This window comes from Podarcis pityusensis, assembly GCF_964106645.2.
Source record: "Podarcis pityusensis genome assembly, chromosome: 9".
NCBI classification, from domain to species: domain Eukaryota; kingdom Metazoa; phylum Chordata; class Lepidosauria; order Squamata; family Lacertidae; genus Podarcis; species Podarcis pityusensis.
In genome coordinates, this window is record NC_138034.1 from 77,479,128 (window position 1) to 77,500,309 (window position 21,182).

Below are 21,182 nucleotides of genomic sequence, written 5' to 3' on the forward strand. Positions count from 1 at the left end.
GGGACGGAGAGTGGACAGGAATTATTATTATACGCACTCCTCCCAGAGTCTTGCTGATTTAAGCCTCCATGTGTATTTTATTATCAGAGTCCAATCCTTCCTTTACTTTGGGAAGGCTTCACCCCACAAAACCCCACGACTCTCCAAGATGACTCCTGCCGCTGCTACTCCACCATTTGTGCCAGTGGGGTTTGCTCTTGACTCCACAAGCGCGTCTGAGGTGAGCCTGAAGGCGTCCCAGGAGCCCTGGCAGACTACCCTGAACCTGTATTTATTTGTTTTACTGATATCCTGCTGCAACCTAGTAAGCTATTCTTGAAAATACAAGCCTCATTCAAGGTTCCTATTCTAATCAGAACTAGTTTCTGAAAAATCAAGCCTGAACTTTCAGGTTCACGGACTTCAGAAAACAGATCGTCTGTTGGAACTGAAAGTATCTGTAACATTATTCTGAAGCACTGCTTTAAGACTAGCTCAAGAGTGTCTTCCTGGCCCCAGCTCTTCACTTTCTAACATGGGTTTGGGATGGGAAACGGGGTTCTCCCCCTTCCCTGCCCTCCCCCCGCCTATCCCTGCTGGTCTCCAGCTGAGCATACCTTGGCGTGAGCTTTGGTCTCCGCAAATTTAATCTTGAAGTCAAACATTTCAGGCGGAGGCTGCTGCTGCCTCTCCACAGAGGCCTCTTGCTGGTTCATCAGCTCCCGGTTAACATCCTGGAACATGGAGAGCAGGAGTGAGGCATGCTGGGAAGACAGTGCCGAAGGAGGAGGAGGAGGAGTGCATGGCTCAAGGGGGAACCAGGAGAAGCCCCGGAAACCCAAAAGGCACCTGAGGGGGCTAAACAGGAACCGGAGAGGGAGAGCACATATAGGTGCATAGAGATTTTGTGGCGCCTCCTGGCCCCAGTGCAGGAGATGTTGGGCCTGAGGGGTAGCCTGGAAAGACCCACATGTGGCCTCTCCAGTTCCTGTTCCACACAAGGCTCCTTGCGCTGATGCTCACCTGTCCCTCTCATGCGCTTGGAAGCAAAGTCTTGCCCTTGCACAGACATTTTCACTGGGGGAGGAGGCCAGGTGCCCTCCAAACGGGCCAGGAGTCCGTCATTCCTCCCGCAAGGCTGTCCTCCATCACCCGAGCCTGGCCTGCTCTGCGCCCCGCCTTCCTCCCCCCACAGCAAGCACCTGCAAGTGCGCAGTCAGCTCCCGATACTTCTTGATGGTCTGCTGGTAGTCGGCCACCGTCTCCTGAGCCGCCTCCACGCGCTTCTCCGCCTCTCGCACCCGGGCAGTCGCCATGTCCAGCTGCTCTCGCAGCTCCAGCTCTGTCTCCCTGGCGTTCTCCTGCAGCTCGTCGTTCATCTCGTTTATGGCTTCCTGGAAAGGGGGAAGGGCGTGGGGGGTGAACATGGAGGATGCAACAGCAGGAGGCCCTTGGTGGCCAAAGACTGACCGACCACCAGACAAGGATAAGGAGGGCACCCCACAGCCCGCCTGTGGGCCACGGCAGCGTCTGGGGAGAGACATGCAAGAGGCCCCCACTCCCTCTCGCCACGAGGCAGATAGAACAAAAGCCAGCCCCCTCCCCTCCCCTCCCCTCCCTGCTCCTCCGCCCCCTCACTCTCACCAGGTCTGAAACCGTCTCGCGAAGCTCCCGGACCTTCTCCTCCAGGTCCAGGTTCCTCTCGGTCAGCGTCTCCACCATCTCCTCAGCCCCCAGAGCAGCATCCACCTGGGGAGAAAGGACACCAGGGTTGGGCCCAGACCTGGAGCGATCCGGGCACAGCTTCCCCATCCCAGCCCCTGCAGCAGAGGGAGCCCAGCCCCAGAAACCAAGGCTGAGCCTCTGACCATTGTCATCGTGACTTCCTTATTATTGGTTATGCTTGTTGGTCAACTTTTCTCACAGAGTGAAGCAAGGCAGCTGGCATTTAAAAGCAACTAAGGGGTGACGCTGTGGGTTAAACCACAGAGCCTAGGACTTGCCGATCAGAAGATCGGTGGTTTGAATCCCCACAACGGGGTGAGCTCCCGTTGCTCAGTCCCTGCTCCTGCCAACCTAGCAGTTCGAGAGCACGTCAAGTGCAAGTAAATAAATAGGTACCACTCCAGCAGGAAGGTAAACGGCGTTTCCGTGCGCTGCTCTGGTTCGCCAGAAGTGGCTTAGTCCTGCTGGCCACATGACCCAGAAGCTGTACGCCGGCTCCCTCGGCCAATAAAGCGAGATGAGCACCGCAACCCGAGTCGTCCACGACTGGGCTTAATGGTCAGGGTCCCTTTACCTTTACCTTAAGGGCAACCAAGACCAAACAACCCACTGAAATAGATCTTAAAGAAAGCAAAGCCTCTATACTCAAACTGCTCCTCTGTGAGCATCCCTAACCTTCCAGAGCTGGCGGCTGAGGGGGCTTTTCCCAGCAAGCAAGGCAGAGAGTGTAAAAGCTCAACCAGTCAGCCTGCAACCGCGCATGGTTGAAACTGCAGGTGCTGAATGCTCCTGAGATGCCATAATACTCAACATGGGTTTGGGATTCTGGCCAGGGGTGGAAGCTGCCTACCAGGCCTCTGGCAAGGCACAGCCTCCAGCCCACCCCCTTCTCCCCAGCGACCCCCATGCGCAGCTGAGCGCATGGCTTGGAGGAGACGTCAAGGCGGGGCTGTCTGGCCCTGGGCACACATGCCTGCTCCTTCAGCTCGTCGATGGTCCTCTCCGCCTGCTTCAGCTCCTCCTGAAGCTTCTCCTTCTGTTGCCGCAGCGTCTCCAGCTCCGTGTTCTTCTTCTCCATGTGCTTCTGGAGCTTGACGTGCTCCTGCTTCTCAGAGGCAGACAGGTCCCGCATCCTGCCGAGGCCAGACGGGGAGAGAGAGGGCGGCTCAGAGTCACGCACCCCCAGGATGGGAGGGCAGCAGAGCCACCCCAAGGCCCTCCCAAGCCAGACAGGGGAAGAAGGAGCAGGACACTGGCATGGAGAAAGAGGGGGAGGCACCTGCTGGAAAAGGCTTCTCCCCGCCCCCAAAATATCCCCAGTTCAAAAGAGAGAAGCTTCTCTGGGAGTGGGTCACCTTCCTTGGGCAACAGAAACAGCTCACGCCACAGACCCAGGAAGGGGGGGACAGGATCCTGCCTTCAGAGGCTGCAGGAACCAGGACACCGGGGGGGGGGCGGTGTGTGCCTGACGTGGAGGTGAGTGTTGGTTGCATGCTTGTGTTCTTACCGCACCAGCGCCTCCTTCAGCCGGCCATTCTGCTCTTCCAGCTGCTTGACGTGGTAACTGGAGGCAGCGCCGTCAGATCCTAGAGAGGTGGGAAGGAGCATGTGAAAGCCCGACCGGATGCAGCTGGCGCAACTGACTCACTGGCAGGCAACATGGTGCGTGGGAAGCCGGGCCGGCCTCTGGCTCAGCAGGCAGCCACCCCACCCAGCCTATGGGAGGAGGGGCATCTCAGCTGCCTTCCTGCTAGGAGGGCACCCAGCGCCCCTGCTGCTGCTGTGGGGGATCCAGGCCCTGCTCAGGCGTGTGGAGCCTGTCTCAAGGATGCAGCCAGCCAGGTGAGGCCCTGGGAGAAATCAACCCTTCCACCGCTTGGAGAGCTTTTCCTCCCTGAAAGAAAGGGCAGGGCAGACTGGGCCCAGCCACGCACCAAGTGAGATGCCAGTGTTCCTGCCACCCTCCCGGAGCCCCCGCCGCTCTCACCCTTCTCCTCGATCTCGTGCTTCAGGATCTCCAGGTCCATGGTGAGGTACTCCACCTTCTCCTTCAGGGAGTCCACCTCCTGCTGCAGGGACTCTGCCCGCTCCTCGGCCATCTCCTTGTCCAGAGTGGCCATCTCGATGGCGTCAGCCGTGTCAGCCATCTCCTCCATGTAGCGCTCTTTGGCCTCCAAGGCCTCTTTGGCTTCCTGGCAGGAGAGGAGGCAGCTGGGTCTGGCCGGTCGTGCAGCCCCCACCCTCAAGCCACCCTGGGTGCCCGGCCCCTTGAGAGACTTCTGCCTGGCAGCCACCAGCTGCATCCAGGACGACATCTCAGGCTAACGGGCCAAGTCTTGGGGAAGGCCCGCTGAACGGCAGCAGGGGAAGGACCAAGCAGAGCAGCCTGGGAGGAAGCCCAAATCTGAGGGATGCTTGGGATGGGAGGAAGAGGCTTCCCCTGAAAGGAGACCCTCTGAGACTTCCAAGGCCTGGCATGGACCAAGCCCTGCGCTGCTGGATGCCCCTCTGCCCCCAGGCAGAGCTCCTCAGTTCCCAGCATGCTTTGCAGGCTGCCCATCTACTCTCTCACCTTTTTCGCCTCCTTCAGGCGCTTCTGGAGCTCGGCCTGCTGCTCTTGCATTTTGCTCTTCCACTCCTGGACCTGCTCCAGCTGGATCTTGTACTTCTCCAGCTCCTTCAGCTTGGCCTTGTCCTCGTTCCGCTTCATCTTGAGGGTCTCCAGCTTCTCCTCCAGGTCTCGCACCTGGCTGCGCAGGTTCTCCTCCTCCTGCAAGGCAAGGAGGGTCCCACAATGAGAAGCCACACCCTGCGCGGTCAAGCCTGGACCTCCAAGCAGGAAAGAGCCACCTGGCTGGCACCAGGGGAGACCTCCTGCCACATCACTGCTATTTAAAAAAAGAACCTGCAGCATCCATCTGCATAACATGACCTGGATAGCTCAGCTGGAAACCAGCAAGTTGCAGGTTTGATCCCCGTATGGGGCAGCTGCCTATTCCTGCACTGCAGTGGGTTGGACTAGATGATTCTCAGGGTCCCTTCCAAGTCTGTGATGCTTTGCAGTTTAGCCCCAATAAGGCAATTCTCACAGGAGGGCTGCAATGCCACCTCCTCTCCACCAGGGGCACTTCCTTCTGCCTCCAGGGTCTTGATCACAATCCCTGCTGTGACACAGAAGCACCAGCCTCTCCTTGGAGCACGAAACACTCGCAGAGCACAAGCACAACGAATGCGCTTTCTTTTGAAAATGCCATGTTCCACCTTTCCTTTCCAGGCTTACAAATAGTTATCACTTTCAAAGTCTGTGTCAAGAACCGTAACATCCAGACGATGTCACGTGGTCCTGCAAATAAATATTGCAGAGAAGCCCCCCAGTTGTCAAAGAAGGAAGGGGAGGGGGAACTTGCAGTCTGGCCAAATCTGGGGGGCCACCACCATTACCCCCTGCTGGGAAATAGGGGTCAGCAACCTTTTTCAGCAGGGGGCCGGTCCACTGTCCCTCAGACCTTGTGGGGGGCCGGACTATATTTTGGGGAAGAAATGAATGAATTCCTATGCCCCACAAATAACCCAGAGATGCATTTTAAATAAAAGGACTCATGTAAAAACACACTGATTCCTGGACTGTTTGCAGGGCTGGATTTAGAAGGCGATTGGACTGCATCCAGCCCCTGGGCCTTAGCTTGCCTCCTCATGGAGACTCTCCACTTAGCTCAGCCTGGTGCTGATGAAGCCAAGGATGCAGGTACAATGCCCCTAGGGGCCACCTGCCTATTCCTACATCGCAGGAGCTTGGACTAGACGACCCTCGGTATCCAACTCTACAATTCTATGATTCTCCTTTTGAAATCTCCTTGGCTGAGGAGCAGAGTAGCCCACGAGAGAGAGAGAGAGAGAGAGAGAGAGAGAGAGAGAAGAATGAACACATTCACTGCTTAGTCTCAGCTGTCCATCTGTTCAATAGGAATAATATTTCTCCAAGTCAGAGGGTTGCTGTGAGAGAGCACGTCAAAACTGAACAGCAATTTCAATATCCGTAACAGCGCACGAAAGCTTGGAAACTCTGAGGACAGGTTCTGGGCCCACTGGACACCTTGAAAGCCCTAAACGGCCTCGGTCCAGGATACCTGAAGGAGCATCTCCACCCCCATCGTTCTGCCCAGACACTGAGGTCCAGCACCAAGGGCCCTCTGGCGGTTCCCTCATTGCGAGAAGCCAAGTTACAGGTAACCAGGCAGAGGGCCTTCTCGGTGGTGGCGCCCGCCCTGTGGAACGCCCTCCCAGCAGATGTCAAAGAGAAGAACAACTACCAGACTTTTAGAAGGCATCTGAAGGCATCTTTAGAGAAGTTTTTAATGTTTAACAGACTATTGTATTTTAATACTTTGTTGGAAGCTGCCCAGAGTGGCTGGGGAAGCCCAGCCAGATGGGCGGGGTATAAACAAACAAACAAACAAAATAATAATAATAATAATAATAATAATAATAATAATAATAATAGTTGTTGTTGTTGTAATTTCCCGCTTTCAGATTTCCACGCTACAAGGGCTGCCTCTGATGAACTTGTGCACGCAAGGAGGGCTGTCAGAGGGTCTCGGCTTCGAGGCCAATGGGATCCTGAAGCTCACCCTCCCCGCTCATCCCACAAGCCCCAGGTTGTAAATGGAGGGAAAGCTCAGCAGTGCCAATGCAGCCCCCCCAGGAGCCAGCCAGAGGTCCAGGGGCCCATTTACCTTGGTGGGTGACAGGATAGATGGTGGAGCCACGGGAGAAGTCAGTGACGGCGTGGGAACCACGGGAGCAGCCAGAGGCGTCTGCGCAGGAGTGCTTGGTTCACTGCTGCTCATCTCGCCGGCCGAGGCAGAAGCTGAGCCCGAGAGCCCCGTTGTGCCGCTGGAGGCTGCTGAGCTGGCCGTCCGGGTGGGCTGCAAGGCCGCCATTGGGGTGGAGAAGGAGGAGGAGGGAAAGCATGTTAGAAGGACGATGGCTTTGCTGAGCCCGTGGGCTGCTCTCTGGGGCAATGGCATTGCACAACCGAAACGGCAGATCTCACGCAGCTTCTGCAGGAAACGCACAGGGACGGATGAATCCAGGAATCGGCAGGAGTTGGAGTAGATTCTGGCACTTAAGGGCAATGCAGAGGAGAGGGTGTGTGTGTGTGTGTGTGTGTGTGTGTGTGTAAAAACCTCCCAATGGGCCATTTTTTTCTGGAAGCCTGCTTGGAAGCCCTGCTCGACTCATAGGGACTGGCTGTGGTGAAGGTAAAAGCACTCTGTACCAGCTCTGGGGTACTCTCTTAGCCATTCCTATTTGTGTCCCAAGGATGAAACTTGGCCTTGAAATGAAGACACCGGAACCCTGACACCGTCCAGGGAAGGGTCACTCCAAGCAGCCCTTGCAGCAGAAGGTGCTGGGGCGCTCTCCCCCCAAGAGCTCTGCAGCCTGGAGTCTGGAGTCCTGCTCAGCCAGGCTCCCCAGCAGCGGGATGCTGGCTTCACAGCCTGTCTTTTATTTATTTTATTTATTTCATAAAATTGATAAACCGCTTTGTTGTAAAAAAAAAAGGGGGGGAGGGGGACCTCAAAGAGGTTTACGAAAAGATAAAACAAGGAAATCAAGAAAAATACAGTTTAAAACACAAAACACCCCAAAGTTAGAATACTTTCAACTTTTAAAATTACCCCAACTTTCTAAGCATCTGGGTCTAAACAAGAATGGTTTTAGCAGGTGGCGAAAAGGGTGCTGTGAAATCACCTGCTTGAGCTCAACTGGTAGGACATTCCAAGGTGCCTGTACTGACACACTAAGTAATCAAGTCTGGCAAGTGCAGACCTGGCATCACGTGGCTCCTGCAGCGGTGCCACTCCTGTCAATCGAAGCGGCCGAGGGGCAGACATGGGGCTTTGTGGGATCTGCTCCCACGCCTGCCTCCAGACAGGCCTGCTCCGCGTTTGCCCAGTTGGCTTCTCTGGGCCCAGGATGGCGATATGGGGCACATTCCTGCTCACATTTCAAGAATCTGCCTGGCAGAGCACCTGAAGGCCCACATCAGAGGGAGGTGCCAAGGGGCAAGTTGAAAATTAACCAAGTCACTGTGTCCAGATAGCATACATCAGAGAGCTCTCAAAATGTGAAATTACCGTCTATCAAACTATGCCTCTTGTCACTAAAATTGGCCTCCTTGCTAGAAGATGAGAAAGACTCATGCCATGTCATATAATAATAATATAATAATAATAATAATTTATTTATATCCCGCCCTCCTCAGCTGAAGCCGGGCTCAGAGCGGCTAACAACAATAAAAGTAACACAGCATTCTAAAATCAATTCATTCTAAAATCAATTCAGAATCAAATTAATGGCAACCATTGGGCTAGAGTTCTATGAGGATTACAGAAGGAGGGGGTCAGGCTGTGCCTTGGCCAAAGACCGTGTTGATTCTATGATTCTATGACCTGGTGGAACAGCTCTGTCTTGCAGGCCCTGCGGAAAGATGTCAAGTCCCGCAGGGCCCTAGTCTCTTGGGACAGAGCGTTCCACCAGATCGGGGCCACAGCCGAAAAAGCCCTGGCTTTTTCATTTGCATTATTCATTTGCATTATCCCATGTTTCTCCAGGAAGAACCCGTGGTTCTCCTGCCCATATAATCCCCACAGCAACCACGGAGGTAGGTGAGGCTGAGATATACCGAGATGCCCTCCCTACCCCGCCACAGAGGAGAGAGGCTGTAGCAAGGGTCAGCTCAGAGGGGCCTCAGACCCTTCAGCAGCAGAGAGCATTCAAAAGAGCTGTGCAAAGCCCACCAGTTCTCACCTTGGGCCTCCTGGTGGTGGTCTGGAGGCCGGCAGGAGCAGAAGGCAGAGGAGGAGGAGACAGGCAGACAGACAGATGGGGAAGACAGGAACAGGGAGACACAGAGACACGGCAGCAGCAGGACAGAACAAAGTGCGGAGGGAAGAAGAGAGACAGGAGAGTGGTTAGTGCGCACGCCATCAGCTCCGCGAGTCTGGCACCCCGACACCCACCCCCCCACCCGCAAGGCAAGCTGCTGCTCATGCACAGTCCAGATGGGGCTCCTCCCAGTGCTGTGAGGCTGGACGCCCCGAGCAGCCTGGTCTCCTCTTCCTGGACAAGGGACAGACCTCCCTGCCTCTGAAGTCAAGGGGGCCCTTGCCACAGCAAAAGGACGGACACTGACAAATTGGAAAAATAAAAATGCGGCTCCCTTCTATGATTGGATTGAAAACTTGTACAAACTTGCAACGTATGAACAACTTGCATATAAACGCAGACAAATTCAATGGTATTTGGAATCCATTCTTACAAATACTGTAACGGGTTAAGATCTGGTGAAGTACAATAGCAACTCTGTAAAGTACAGTCATACCTTGGAAGTCGAACGGAATCCGTTCAGAAGACCGTTTGACTTCCAAAATGTTTGGAAACCAGAGCGCGGCTTCTGATTGGCTGCAGGAAGCTCCTGCAGCCAATCGGAAGCCCTGTTCGGCTTCCAAAAATAGTTCGTAAACCGGAACTCTCACTTCCAGGTTTGTGGCGTTCAGGAGCCAAAACATTCAGGAACTAAGCTGTTCAAAAACCAAGGTACGACTGTATAAAGTTTTGGGTTTCTTCCTCTGCCCCCTTTATTTCCCCTTCTCCACGGGTGCTGTTTCTCTTTTTCTTTTTCCTCTCTCGTTTGCGTCTCATCACGTTTAGTACACATATAATTATGTACTTTTTGAACTTCCAATTAAAAAGAAAAGGTGGCAGACCAAAAACCACGCCCCCCACCCTGGATATCCATTAAGCACTGCAAGCAGAGGAGGCAGCAAATTTACAGCAGCCAAGACTCGCTTCAGAGGCGGGTGAAGTCGGAGAAAGCTTGAAGGGAACCTGCAACCGGGCCAGAGCTTGGAGCTGACCCTACCCAGGGCCATCAAGGCACTTGGGAGCTCTGGGGGTCAAAGGCCATCCTGACTTCCCAGGGGATAAGAGAGAGGGGGAAAGGGGACGGATCCTGCAGAGGACTCAGCGCCTCCACTCACATGAAGGAGCTTCCTGGCAGAGGGGAGTCCCAGCTGGAGATGCCAGGGCCGGAAGCTGGAAATCCCTGCTCTGCTATTAAGGTCTGGGCAGGCTGATGACACCCACAAGGCCCCGATCCAGGCGATGCTTCCAAGATTGAGGAGGAGGCAGCTCCCCTTCCCATCTTGCTGAAACACTGAGACAGCACATGGCAGTGCAGAACTATCCTGGGGTGCAGCTCTGAGAGGGCTGCAAGACGGTGCCCCCGCCGCTCTGCCACCTGCAAAACACCACTGGGGGCTGCAGCTGCCCCTCCCCTTGCTCTGCCCTCCTCTCCTGGAGCTCCAGCCCCCACCTTGCCAGCCGCCTGTGCCCAGAGGCTTTGCTGACAGCCAACGCTGGCGCCTCCGGGCAAAAGAGGAAGCCAACAAAGTCTCCATTGTCAGGAGAGGGAGGCGGCTCCAGGCATTGTCCCTTCTCCCCTGCTGCTAAGATGGAGCGTCCTGCTAAGCTTGCAAAGGCCAGTCTCTCAAGCGCCCCTTGTTCTCCCTGCAGAACAAACTTCCGAAGAACAAAGTGCTCAGCTGGAACTTGTGGCTGGGCGGGGGGGGGGGAGCAGGGGGGACTGGTAGCCAACTTTCTGCCTTTGGGGTGCACAGCTCCGGCTCTTTCCATTCCCAGCTCCTGCCTGTGTGCCTGCAGAGTCAGGCCAGGTGTGGCCTGTAGCTCTGAGAGTGGCAAATCTGAACTTCAAGGCTGCTTTCTCCACAGTTGCCCTCGCATATCCTTTGCCCTGTGCAGTTTGCGTAGGGTCTTTGGGACCATCTAACGGATGCGGGTGGCGCTGTGGGTTAAACCACGGAACCTAGGGCTTGCCGATCAGAAGGTTGGCGGTTCGAATCGCCGCGACGGGGTGAGCTCCCGTTGCTCGGTCCCTGCTCCTGCCCACCTAGCTCTTTGAAAGCACATCAAAGTGCAAGTAGATAAATAGGTACCGCTCCGGTGGGAAGGTAAATGGTGTTTCCGTGCGCTGCTCTGGTTCACCAGAAGCGGCTTAGTCATGCTGGCCACATGACCCGGAAGCTGTACGCCGGCTCCCTCAGCCAGTAAAGCGAGATGAGTGCCACAACCCCAGAGTTGGCCATGACTGGACCTAATGGTCAGGGGTCCCTTTACCCTTTACCTTTAACGGACAGTCACTGGGCTAAATGCCCCTCTTGATGGAGGAAGGCTTCCTAGGGGGAGAGCCTCCGCTTTAGCAGAAGGATGTGGGTGAGATCCCTGAAGTGTGGTGAGACCAGCCTAAGGAAGTGCCTTCTTGGGAGTCGGGCCACGGGTCCATCTAGATCAGCACTGTGCCCAGCACCTGGCAGAAGCTATCCAGAGTTTCAGCCCCAGCCCTACCTGGAGAAGCAGGGCACTGAACCAGGGACATCAGGCATGCAAAGCAGGCCCTCTGCCACTAAGCCACAGTCCTTCCCGGCTGGTGAACGCAGTCAGAGGGCGCTTGGCCAAGTGGGTAAGGAGAGCAGTCCATGTCTCGGAGGGGAAGGTCTACTTCCACCCAACCCTAAGATGGCCATTGTAAGAACATCACTGGAATCCCACTGGGTTGTTTTTAACGGTTGCAATCCAGCCAGAATAAATGCACCAGAAGGGCAGAGCTTAAGTTTTGTTCATATACGATTGGCATCCTTCTGTCTCGGGAGACAGCGGAGGAGGGAGCCTTTGGGAGTAAAGTCCAACCACAGGAGAGTTACAGCGCCTGCTGTGACTGGAGAGACATGTTTTCTGGCAGGTGAGGCAGGTGAAAGCGTCTGGTTTTGCTGCTTCAGGTGCACCACGTTAATATAAATATAAAAAAAAATACAGAGCACGCCCCACCCCCCCAATGTGCCAGTGCCTTGCCCGCCTCATCGTGGCTTCGCAGCTCCTACAGGACCAGGACCAAACAGCCTGTGTGCCAAGGACAAGCCAAAGGTTGCAGCCAGCAGGAATGATGTGCAATATGCAAGTGGAGCGCCAGAATCTGAATACCTGATGCGGTTGCGCAAATTTTCCTCCCCTAAAAGCTGCTCTGCCCCAGGCTCCAAGGAGGAAATGCGTCTTCGGAAGAGGAGATGTATGTCCAGTAGCCACAGCAGAGCACCAGCAACAAGGCCTTTCTCTGCCCTGTCCCAGGCTGGACAAGGCAGCCTCCCTGCCTGCCTCTCAGCCGCAGCAACACCCTCTCCAGCCCCACCCGAGGCAGGCGCTCTCCCCATCCAGAGCGGATGATTTCAGCCCACCTGTTTCTGGCTATGGAAAGGCCAGCTGCAGCCACGCTCCAACGCAAGGACAACAACGGCTTCGTGCCCTTTTCGCCCACCTCATCCTGCCCTCCACGAGGCATTCAACCCATGAACTATGAAGTCCGTGAATATCAGCGACAGCTACAGCCACCCATTAAACCCAAGATACAATCTTAGGCTCTCATGGTCCAGGTAACAAGCTGTGGCTCACATTCCTTGCATAGTTCTTGAGTGGGAAACTTTTGGGGAGCAAAGCAGTCTTCTTCAAGACACAGAAAGGAATAAACACATTTAAAAGAGAGCAATGGATGAAGGGATGCATTTCAGTCTTATTAGGACAGAAGAAGCGTTCAGCAATGGTTCTAATTGCAGGTGCTGCAAGTTCAACTACGATTCCCTCCATTCAGCTTTCTTTCTTGAAGACCCAGACCATGATGAGGTGACCCAGCCTAGGCAAGCAAGCCACTGTCCCCACACCTGGCCCCATCCTCTGGTGGCCTAGGAGTGACTTCCCAAGCTTGCGCTCCAGGAAGGAGCCTGCTTTTCCCAAGAAGCAGATTGGTTTGTTGTATCAGCTGACCGGCCGGCATGCCAAGGCTAAATTGGGATCTACACCAGCCATCTTGCCCTGCCTTTAAATGCAAGAGCCCTGCCACAAAAGCAGGCAAGGTCACAAACTGGCCTTCAGTCTCATTTGAGCAGAGTCCCAACACCACTCCCCCCAAAAAAGAATTGCCCAAGGAGCAACATGTCCCTTTCGCGGAAAGGCTAATTCAGGACTGCAGGCTACTTCCTGGGGGCGGGTGGAAATCCCAGCTGGGGTGCCAGGAACTCCAATTCAGTAGAGCAGACACCGAGAAGCCACGTGGGGACTCTGCCCAGCCCCTTGCGCATTTCTCTCTCTGCCCCATGCCTTTTCTGTCTGCATACAGGTCAAGGGGCTGTCAAGAGAATGACAGTGACTGGCAGCCTGGCTCTGCCTGGTCTCCTTGTCCAAGCGCCACAGGCTGCCAGGTCCAGGTGCAAGGTGTATCCTAGCACTTGCATGCGCTGGAAGCAAAACTGATTGTGCTTCCCCGTGCCACCTGACAATATCCTTCCTTCCTTCCTTCCTTCCTTCCTTCCTTCCTTCCTTCTTGCAATATTATTGCCTACCATGGCTCCAGGCCCACCCTCAAGTCCGCAACTGGGGACAAACCTGCTGGAATCAACTTTCTGCTGCTTTCCAACAGCTGAGCTGCATGCTTTCCCCTACAGTGACCGCTGTCCACCAAGCCTCCTGCCTAGTTCAATAACCCTCCGCCAAAGGACCACGGGAAAAAGCCGAGGGAGCCTGAGGCATGCAAGGCGGGGTCATCACACCCCAAAAGGGCATTTGCCAGGAAACAAATCCCGTCACTGCAGCCGTGCAAAGCCTCCTTATTCCAAAGCAGGACAGGGGAGGATTAAAGAGGCCCCCGCAAATGCCAAGGGGGCATTAATTTATTGGGATCTATTTCTATACCGCCTTAAATAAATAACATCTCTCAGCAGCGCAGCACAAGATGGATGAAAACCAAAACTAGCCAAAATAGGGGCAAGGGCAGGAGCAAGGGCATCAAAGCAGCGGCATCGGTGCCCCAAGGCCTGAACATCTGAAAGCCAGCAATGTGGGCGCCAGAAGAATCCCTGGCATGACCGGGGGCACAGAGCAGGACTTCAAGAGCTGGCCTCTGCCAAGGCTCCCCTTCTGCTGGATTTTAAAGGCACCTCTCAAAATAGCCAACAGGCAGCAGCACCTCACCCCAGTCTGGCCAGCCCAATGGCCCAGAATCGGGCACTGGGCACATTTCCCGTCACGTAAGCCAGGCTACGCAGCATCCCTGCTGTGGCAGGAAACTTGCACATTTGCCTCTAAACTGCTCTCACGCTCAGCCTTGCATGCAGAAGACCCCAGCAATGGCATGGGCAAAGCGGAGGGGACAGACTGTGCAGTCCGAAGAGCAAAATGCCCCTCAGAGAAGGAGGAGGGCAAGCTCCTGACAGTGAAGACTGTCAAATTAGCCAGAAGTGTGAGAAGCCGAGGAAAATGGCTGATCCGGCAGAGAAGAAGACAAGAGAGAGCAGTTCACGGGCAACTTTCCCAGAGCAGGCAACCCCCTCTTCCCCAGCCCCGGCCCCGGGCAGCAGCGGCAGCAGCAGCAGCAGCACTGGCCCTCCAGGCTGCTTAGAGGTAAAATATATATATGCTGCATGCAACACCAAGGAGATGAAGAGGGAGGGGAACTCAAACTCAGGAAGACGGGGAATGAAATGCAAGCACATCGCGCCTTAGATCCAAACATGTGCCGTCTCCAGCCCCCTTCCAGCTCCTCCACACTCCTCCTCCCCATGGCCCGCATGAAGGAGGCAAACTCAAAATGACACCCCCCCCCCAAAAAAAATCGTTTCAGCAAACAAAATGGTTTAGCAGCAGCAGCAGCAGCAGCAGCATTTGCATTTGCATTAGACTGTACCTTCCGTGCAGTTGCGGCCTGCTTCATGGTTGCAGGAGATAAGAGGCAGAGACAGAGAAGAGGAAGGCAGAGACAGAGGGAGAGAGAAAGAGGCAGGCAGAATATTAGACCATTCAATCACAACAATGCAGCACTCCCAAGCAGCACAGCCTGTCCAGGAGATCTTGCAAATGGCCGCAGCTCCGGCGTCTTCCCTCCGCTGTCCTCCGGCTCGGCAGTCCGGCCCCGGCGGCTCCTCTCAGACCTCGGGGCGATTACAGGGGCTTGGGAGCCCAGGAGCACCCCAGCAGCCAGCACCGTGGGCCGCACATCCTTTCGCCACTGGCCTCCAACCACCGCCCCAGCTGCTCATTACATCACCACTCCTGGATCATCCCCTCCCTCCCCCGAGTTCCTCGCAGGCAGATCTCTGATCCAGACGCGCCGCTGCTGCGGCTGCAGAACCGGAGACGGAGCCTTTTCTTCGGCAAAGTGAGAAGAGGAGGGAAGAGAAAGGGATGCGCCTCTAGGGGACAGGCGAGGGGCTCCTTGTCACTTAGCAACGCCTTCGGCTCAGCTGTCTCCCCGGCTAATTAAAAGGCTTCTTGGTGCTTCCCTCCCTCTCCCTTCTCCCGGGGAAAGCAAAGGGGCTGGGCTTAGTCTCCGCACCCCCCTCCTCTCTTCCACAACTCGCTTCAGGGATCTCGCGGAGGACAGGATCCCATTCGCCAGGACTTGGGCACAACTGCACCCGCCACCCCGCCGTCATCAAAGGATTCATCAGTCAAGCCAAGTCCTTTGCTCACCATCACAGGCAGAAAAACAAAGAGGGCATACACACATGCATGCAGCGCAGGAACACAGAATCCAACGTTAAGAAGGGATGGCTTTAGGAAGACACTACGTGACTTGAACCCGGAGCCACGGAGGAGTCCTGTCTGCTTGTGAGGAAGGTCCCATGCCATGGGCAAGTTGACCATCAGGGTCTCTAAGACACAGGAGAAGACGGATGCAGCACAGATGCCTCTGGAGGACTGTGGAATATGTATGAAATATCGGGTGCCAAGGAAGCCTAGCCCTGATTTCAGCAATTGTACCAACCTGAGCATCACAGAGTAGATGATCTCATGCTGAGAATTATTACGAACCAAACTAAATGACAGCTGTCACTCAGACACTTCACCACAGACAGAGGCCTGCGTTACTTGATGCTGCTCGTGTCATAACAGGCTATAATGCAAACTTTAAAGGTGCTGACCTTTAAAGCCCTAAACGGCCTCAGTCCTGTGTACCTGAAGGAGCATCTCCACCCCCATCGTTCAGCCTGGACACTGAGGTCCAGCTCCGAGGGCCTTCTGGCGGTTCCCTCCCTGCGAGAAGTGAGGTTACAGAGAACCAGACAGAGGGCCTTCTCAGTAGTGGTGCCTGCCCTGTGGAATGACCTCCCTTCAGATGTGATGGGAATAAGCAGCTATCTTATCTTTAAAAGGCATCTGAAGGCAGCTCTCTTTAGGGAAGTTTTTAATATTTAATGCTGTATTGTTTTAACCCTCGATTGGAAGCCACCCAGAGTGGCTGGGGAAACTCAGCCAGATGGGCGGGGTATAAATAATAAATTATTATTAATTATTATTATTATTACTTCTAGTGTTTTCCGTATGTTCCTCTCGGTTGCTCTTCTGGAAGCATCTCCAGGGCAGGCCAGAGAGAGGAGCCCAGCCCCCTCCTTCCTTTTCGCCTGCTCCATTTGTTCTCCATCTCACTAATGCTCAAGGAGCTTGTCCACAGGGATGCCTGCGCTCTGAACCTCTGAACCTCATGTCACTACGTCAAGCAGGCTGGAGGTTCTCAGGAGGCCCAGAGTCGTTAGCATTTCCTTCCAGACTTAACCACTTTTCTGCGTGATGGGAGCTGGCACCTGACACTGGGCTGGAGATTCCCCATCCGGACTTTGGGATGTGTGAAAGGGACTGATGCTTTCCAGATCAACTATGGGATTAAAGGGGGAAAGCAGCAAAAATGAGCAGAAGCCCAAAAAATTGGGCAGAAGTGAACTTTTTCAGTGGCATTGTCACAACACTATACAGGAGAGGAAGACCCTCTTTTGGTTTCAGGGATTTCCCTTGGTTCTCTCTGTCTCATACTTTCTCAACTGGCCTTTTGCATAAAATGGAAAGAAAATTCAGAATCTTTAATTTTGCTACCATGAATAAAAATTCTTCACAAAATTTTAAGAGGCTTTTCAGCAGCTATGAATAAAGACACCAAGCTCTTTCTCATTTGTCACTTGGTTTGCAAAGTGTCCATGTCGTCTTCCCAAAACAAGCTCAGCTTCAGGACCAACCTATCCACTCCTATCGTCACCTATCAGAGCCCACAATCACAGCGACTGGACTGAATGAGAACGGCAGCAGAAGCTTGTGAGCACTTGCCCCAAAGGTGAAATATGACAATGAGGCCAATAAGTCCAAACAATGCAAAAAGAGCGTGCATTGGGAAGAAATGCCATTTGGGATCTATCCTCTAAGAAGAAGAATGCACATTTGTTGCAGTGGGAGATCTGCACTGGCTCACAGCTTGTCCTTGTGATCAGCCCAGAGGGGTTTGGGCAAGGTGGCCAGAGAAGCTGCTTCTCATTCTCCCGGAGAAAGCAGAGCCAAGCCAGGATGCCGGTCACCCGCAGTGAGTTTTCACCGTTAAGAACCATGGACAGCTAAAGGCCAGCTCAGCCCCTCTGCCTTGGGGGGAGGACAGCTGCAACTGGCACAAGGGGCTGGGGAGTATTTGTGGCAAGCTGGCAGGAGCTGAGCTAGATGGATCAATGGTCTGACTTGTAAAGAGCAGCTTCCTGTGGTCCTGTCTCCTTCGTGGAAACAGGTTGTGGGGGGGAGCTTCCAAGTGGGCGTAGACAAGGCAGAGTTGTGGACTGCCTTTACTGCCAAGGCAGCTGGCTGGGGGAAAGGGCCAGGCCACAGGATCCCCACACTCTGCAGAGAGCTGGGCTTGGTGACCTGGAGCCACGAGAATGCTCAGCATCTCCCAGGTGATTGGAAAAGGCTACCGTGGCGCCACACACATGGGGGACTTCTGCTGAAGCTCATAGCCTATGCCAGGAGCCCCAGGAGAAACAGGACGCCACAGAGGCTTCACTGAAGCCTTTTAAGCTGGCAGAATGTTTCACCTGGAATCTATTTAAGGTCCATATATAGCAACCTTGAGGTCCCGGGCCCTAAGGAAGTTAGATTAGCCTCAACCAGAGCCAGGGCTTTTTCAACTCTGGCCCCGGCCTGGTGGAACGCTCTGTCTCTTGAGACCAGGCCCTGCAGGATCTGATTTCTTTCTGCAGGGGCTGTAAGACAGAGTTGTTCTGCCTGGCCTTTGCCTTAGAGTCAATTTGATTTCCTCCCCCTCTTTCTTGTTCCTTTCTCCTCCTGTGATGAGGCTGCATTTTAATGCTTCAATGTTTTAACGTTGTATTTTAATCTTGTTTTGAAGTTGTATTCATTCAACTTGTTTTTATTATTGCTTGTTAGCCGCCCTGAGCCCAGCCTTGGCTGGGGAGGGCAGGGTATAAATAAAAAATTATTATTATTTATTATTATTACTCCAGGCCAGGTATCACAATGCTGTAAGCACAACGCTAACAGAAAGACCACATTGTATTCGACGAAGCTGCTCTGTTCACAGGACTTCCACTTACACAACAGAACTTTCCTTCCTTCTTGTCTCCCTGTGCATGCCCCCCCCTCCAAATATTTTCTTGGGTGTCCTCCCCACCCTCTGTAGCAGACCTGGGGAGGGGACAAGGAGAGGGAGGAGGAGAAGTTCTGTTGCTCAGAGAAAAGTCCTTGCACAAATGAGACTGCTGGATACAAGCCCCTTTCTTTCCTCTGCCCACCAACTGCTGGGCAAAGCAGCTCCCTTGGCAAGCAAGATCCCTGACTCAAACGTGAGCTGCCAGCTCTGTCTCTTGCAGGGTGGCAATGAGGATGCCCTGGCAGAGCAGCCATTAAGGCGCCGGGAAGCTGCAATCAGTGCTGACCTGATAAAAGGAGCTCAGAAGAGCAGAGCTCTGCAAGATGACACCAAGTCCCAAAGGCCCTCGCAGGGCGCTGGAACAACAGCACCCCAGGGAGGCCGCTGCTGGCTGCATGGAGACAAGGCCCTTCGCTTTCAGCAGCCAACCGGGGGGGGGGGAGCTGGGACAAAGAGGGAAACAGTCTGTACCAGCAAACTGAGGAAACAAAGCACCATGCAGAAGAGAAGCACACAGAAGGCTGCCTGAAAACCAAGCCAGGCTACGTGTGTCCATCCAGCACAGGGCAGAAACAGCTCTCCAGGGTCTCTTGCAAAAAAAGTTTTCTTCCCTGCCTCCTGATACTTCTAACTGGGAGGTGCTGGGCACTGAGCCAGGGACCTTCTGTGTGCAGAGAACGACCCACTGCCCACTGAGTCAGGAGCCCTACACCAAAAGGGCTATATGCGTTCTGCACATCTGGCCCAACTCAATCTTACAACCTGTATAGAGTTGCCTGTTTTATTTTTTATAATTCCATCCCCGCCCCTGCTGATCTCAGGTAAGAGCAAAGAGGTACATAAGGCACCAGGGCCCCATTCTGAAGACACAACGCAGCCCCTTCTGGCTTCCGAAAATAACACCCTCCGGGTCCTGCACAAGCATCCCTGCGTCCCAGGGAACAGGCTCTCCTACCTAGGACAGCTACCACAGAGAGCTCACCGCTCACTGCCAGTCTGTTGGGGGGGGGGGGAGAGCACAAGGGCCAGGTGATCACCTGGATGCCAGAGTGCATTTCAGAGATACCCCAACGGGGGACGAGGATGGTGGAAAAGCTTTTGGGTGCATAACTGGCCTCCTGCAACGCCACCAACTTGCACCCATCATTCACTGGCCACCATCTTACCTAAGCAGTAGCTTCCCCCAGTCCAGTTTGGCGATTCCTGTCTGCCCCCCAGTGGGAAGGGGGAGCATCGGCTGCATTTTGGGAACAGACCCAGAGAATGCCACTGTGGTCAGAGACCCAGGAGGAGAGAAGCGATGTAAGGTTGCTGCTAGAAGGCCCATGAGGCCGTCCAAATGCTCTTTCTAGCATTCACTCAGCAGTCCTTTGGCAGGTCCTTCACTGCCCAGGCCCCTCAGCCTCACCTGCCGAGCACAGGGCTGGAGAGGGCCCTGCTGCGCTAGCCACTAGGCAGCCTGCCCTGGTGCTCCCTGTCACCAGGGAGAGGCCACCATGCCTGGAAGGCAGACACCAGGAGCAGAGAGGCTCCTTCCGGGTGGGGAGACAGATGGCAGGGCTGGGGGAGGGGAGGGTGAATAGGTTGGGGCAGGGAGGGAGGGAGGGAGGGAGGGGACTCTCTGGGGGCTCTCCCACTGGGACCACGGGGACCATCTGTCACTAAAAAAGCACAGCCAGAGGGAGCCAGTAACCCGATTAGCAACGCAGAGCTGTGCTGCAAAGAGCCCCCTAATCTCATCAGCTGAGATTTACCTGCTGCCACCTTCGGCTGCCCTGAACCCAGCTCTGTTTTTAAGAGACCGAAAGGGGGCAGAGAGAGATTTAAGCGCTCTGAAACGTCATGAGTGTACATATATACTTGGGGGGGGGGTGCCAGCTGGAGAAAGAACCTGCCCCCACCCCCCGGGCCAAGGGGCAAGCAGCTTCAGGGACAGGACACAACGCAGCCTCGTCTTCTCTTCTCTTCCAGGCTGCTGAGCCGTTTCATCATGAGGAAGGGGAGCCCCGTGGGACAAGAGGAGTCCCCCGGCACTGCCTTCCGACTCACAAGCAAGCCAGGCAAGCCAAGACCTGCCGCCAGGAGCCCAAGAGAAAGGAGAGTCGCTCAGCTGGACGTCCGTTGCTCTCTGTGCGCTCTGAAGGAGGGGAGGACAGGCAGAGCTGGGACCAGGCTGGGGCCTCATGCAAAATGTTGGCAGCAAGGAGACGGTTCGGCAAGAAGAAGTAGCAAGAGCACAAGCGAGAGAGGGAGGGAGGGAGGGAGGACAGAGCCCATGCAGGTCAGGAAGCCTGAGGCACATGCAATAGCGGCGGCGGCGGCAATGGAAGAAGAAAGGGATCCCTGCCAGAGTTGGAAAGGGGCCCTCAAAGCCAGGCCAGGAAAGGTTCTCCCACTCGGAGGTCATTTCCACCTCACCCTCTGGAGGCCAAGGACACCCCACCTCTACTGAGAAGCCAAAAGGTAGGACTTCTCCCTCTGGGGTGCAATGCTCAGAGCTCCTGCGGGCCAAGGCACAGGGGACGGGGTCATTCCGTGATCAGATCTCATTCACAAACTGATAGTAGCAGGAGTACCTTAAAGCAGTCATGGGGATTCAGGTTTCGACCGCAACAGCCACTTGGGCCGGGGGCAGAGGGTGTTGACCCTTCCCTCCCCCCCTTTCATTTTCCAGATCTGACCCCCCACCACAGAAGCTGCCACTAGACTAATCATAGGAAGAATAAGCATGGAAAGCGGCAGCCTTGGGCTTTCTTGTTCTGATGTGTGTTTCTGCTGCACTTTCCTTGATTCTGCCTTGGGAAAAGCTGGTGCTTGAAGGCCCAAGACCAGGGGCGGCACAAAGCCCCTCCCCATGTGCCAGGAGGAGTGGGGTGGTCATTGTCCTTCTCTCCCAGAGGGGGAACGGGCCCTTCCTTGCTGCTACGAGTAC

At 54.7% G+C, this 21,182-nt stretch overlaps 1 protein-coding gene across 9 annotated transcripts in view; it reads right to left on the reverse strand.

Annotated features, from left to right (window-relative positions):
- DCTN1 (dynactin subunit 1) overlaps positions 1 to 21,182 on the reverse strand; it is a 70,386-nt gene that overhangs the window by 14,022 nt on the left and 35,182 nt on the right. For 4 of the 9 annotated variants that reach the window (XM_081020678.1, XM_081020679.1, XM_081020674.1 and 1 more), the window contains exons 6-15: positions 14,516 to 14,536; positions 8,518 to 8,538; positions 6,438 to 6,629; positions 4,277 to 4,474; positions 3,692 to 3,896; positions 3,212 to 3,290; positions 2,678 to 2,837; positions 1,624 to 1,728; positions 1,182 to 1,373; positions 597 to 713 (exon numbers count right to left, since the gene is read on the reverse strand). In XM_081020678.1, coding sequence (XP_080876804.1) covers positions 597 to 713; positions 1,182 to 1,373; positions 1,624 to 1,728; positions 2,678 to 2,837; positions 3,212 to 3,290; positions 3,692 to 3,896; positions 4,277 to 4,474; positions 6,438 to 6,629; positions 8,518 to 8,538; positions 14,516 to 14,536 — 1,290 coding nt within the window. The remainder of the gene's footprint in view (positions 1 to 596; positions 714 to 1,181; positions 1,374 to 1,623; positions 1,729 to 2,677; positions 2,838 to 3,211; positions 3,291 to 3,691; positions 3,897 to 4,276; positions 4,475 to 6,437; positions 6,630 to 8,517; positions 8,539 to 14,515; positions 14,537 to 21,182) is intronic. The other 5 variants (XM_081020675.1, XM_081020673.1, XM_081020677.1 and 2 more) reach the window with 3 other exon arrangements.